We start from the raw sequence: 2,390 nt of genomic DNA, 5'->3' as shown, positions 1-2,390 counted from the left end.
CCCCCCCCCCCCCCCTTTCATTGTATCTCTCTGAACCACTTTGCCATTCCCAAAGCTGACTGGAACCTAATACACAGTTGTGTTTGAACGCAGAAATGTGTGGCACTTTTTTGGGAAGGGAGAGCGACTAGGTGTATAAAATCTCTTCACCCGTACACAGCTGATCCCTTGTAGCACTGGGAGCTTTGTGAAGGGCTTAGTGTAGTGGTTAAGAGCAGCGGACTCTAATCTGGAGAACAGGGTTTGATTCCCTACTCCTCCACATGAAGCCAGCTGGGTGACCTTGGGCCAGTCACCGTTCTCTTGGAGCAGTTCTCTTAGAGCTCTCTCAGCCCCACCCAGAGTGTCTGTTGTGGGAAGAGGAAGGGAAGGTGATTGTAAGCCACTCCGAGACTCCTTCGGGTAGTGAAGGGTGGGGTATAAAACTAACTCTTCTTCCTTTTCCCCCCCTCCTCCTTTATCTGGAGGCAGACAAGAACAGCTTCAAAACTGCAAGACTTAGGGTTGCCAAGTCCTTACCTGTCCCGAAGCGGGGGGAGTCCAGGCTCGCTCTGGGAGTCTTCGTGCGCGCGCACCACAGGCACGCCCCCACGAAGTGATGTAAGCACGTTGGGGACGTTGGAGGCGGGGCTACAATTATCCAAGGGAAAACCATTAGAGGTTTCCCTCGGATGATTGTGGCCTGTGACGTGCTTTGGGGGTGGGGTTCCCCCCGGGGCCCAATCTGGCGGCGCCGGGGAACGGGCCTCCCGGGTGGGGGTTTCCCCGCCCCCCGGGGGGACTTGGCAGCCCTAGCAAGACTGCTTCTTGTGGGAGGCAAAGCACAAGAGTTAGCCTCTGTTGCGTGTGTCTTTTAACCAAGCTTCTACAGTGTGTAGGCCAGTCTTGACTTCAGTTTGGTGTAGTGGTTAAGTGTGCGGACCCTAATCTGATAGAACCGGGTTTGATTCCCCCACTCCTCCACTTGCACCTGCTGGATGACCTTGGGCAAGCCGTAGCTGTGATAAGAGCTGTTCTTGAAAAAGAGCAGTTTCTGTCAAGAGCTCTCTCAGCCCCACCTACCTCGCAGGGTGTCTGTTGTGGGGAGGGGAAGGGAAAGGAGTTTGTAAGCCTCTCTGAGACTCCTTTGGGTAGTGAAGGGCTGGGTATAAATCCAATCTCTTCCTCCTCCTCCTCCTCCTTCTATTTTCCCAGTGCATGTAGCAAAATGCACATCAAAATTATGATTGTAGCCCTCCAGAATGGACTGAGCGGGAGTAGCCATGTCTGCCTGCTGCAAATTCCCTGCTGTTTCATGAAAAGAGCCAGTGTGGTGTACTGGCTAGTATCTGGGAGATCCAGGTTTGAATCCCCACTCATGCCGTGGGAGCTTGCTGGGTGACCGTAGGCCAGTCACATCCTCCCAGCCTAACCTACCTCACAGCATTGTTGTGAAAATAAAATGGAGGAGAGGAGAACAATGGAGGCCAGTTTGGGTCCCCCATTGAGGAGAAAGGAAGGGTACAAATGAAATAAATAAAATGAAGGAAGATGGAGATTGGGTTTATACCCCGCCCCTTCACTACCCAAAGGAGTCTCAGAGGGGCTTACAGACTCCTTTCCCTTCCCCTCCCCACAACAGACAACCCTATGAGGTAGGTGGGGCTGAGAGAGCTCTTGACAGAAACTGCTTTTGAGAGAACTTGTGCCTGGCCCAAGGTCACACCAGCAGCTGCATGTGGAGGCGTGGGGAAGCAAACCCAGTTCTCCCAGATTAGATGCTTCTGTCTCCCCTGCACTATTTCTCTCAGTAGGCATGGTAAAAACGCTGGTGCTGATAATCACAGGAAGACTATTGTTTTTAGAGCCATGTGCTAAAGCTGCCTTCTGGTTCCTCTCCCCCCCCCCCCCCCCCCAGCCTGTGAGGGAGGATTCCCCTACCTCATCGGGAAATACGCTCAAGATTTCGGCGTGGTCGAGGAGGCGTGCTTGCCTTACACCGGCACTTCCTCTCCCTGCTCTCTGAAGAAGAACTGTTACCACTACTACACGGCTGACTACCACTATGTTGGAGGGTTTTACGGCGGATGCAACGAAGCACTGATGAAGCTTGAACTTGTTAAAAACGGGCCAATGGCCGTCAGCTTCCAGGTGTATCCGGACTTCTCAGCTTACCGTGGGGGGATCTACCACCACACGGGGCTGATGGATCCTTTCAACCCCTTCGAAGAGACCAATCACGCTGTCCTGCTTGTGGGGTACGGCAGCGACCCCCGTACTGGCGAGCCGTATTGGATCGTGAAGAACAGCTGGGGTACCTCCTGGGGGGAGGACGGCTACTTCCGGATCCGCAGAGGCTCCGACGAATGCGCCATAGAGAGCATCGCTGTGGCGGCTTCTCCTATAACCCA

The 2,390-nt window shown here is 53.9% G+C and overlaps 1 protein-coding gene across 1 annotated transcript in view; it reads left to right on the top strand.

Moving 5' to 3' along the window:
- The window catches only part of CTSC (cathepsin C), a gene marked incomplete at its 3' end in the record, with an annotated part of 40,876 nt that extends 38,488 nt beyond the window's left edge, over window positions 1-2,388 (top strand). The window contains exon 7 of the mRNA XM_015414682.1: window positions 1,900-2,388. Within this exon, the coding sequence (XP_015270168.1) occupies window positions 1,900-2,388 (489 nt within the window). The remainder of the gene's footprint in view (window positions 1-1,899) is intronic.
- Window positions 2,389-2,390: the final 2 nt, after the last annotated feature.

Source organism: Gekko japonicus, unplaced genomic scaffold (assembly GCF_001447785.1).
Source record: "Gekko japonicus isolate JY-2015 unplaced genomic scaffold, Gekko_japonicus_V1.1 scaffold1112, whole genome shotgun sequence".
In the NCBI taxonomy this organism is placed as follows: domain Eukaryota; kingdom Metazoa; phylum Chordata; class Lepidosauria; order Squamata; family Gekkonidae; genus Gekko; species Gekko japonicus.
The sequence above is the reverse complement of the archived record's forward strand: the minus strand, read 5'-3'. Positions and strand labels throughout refer to the sequence as shown.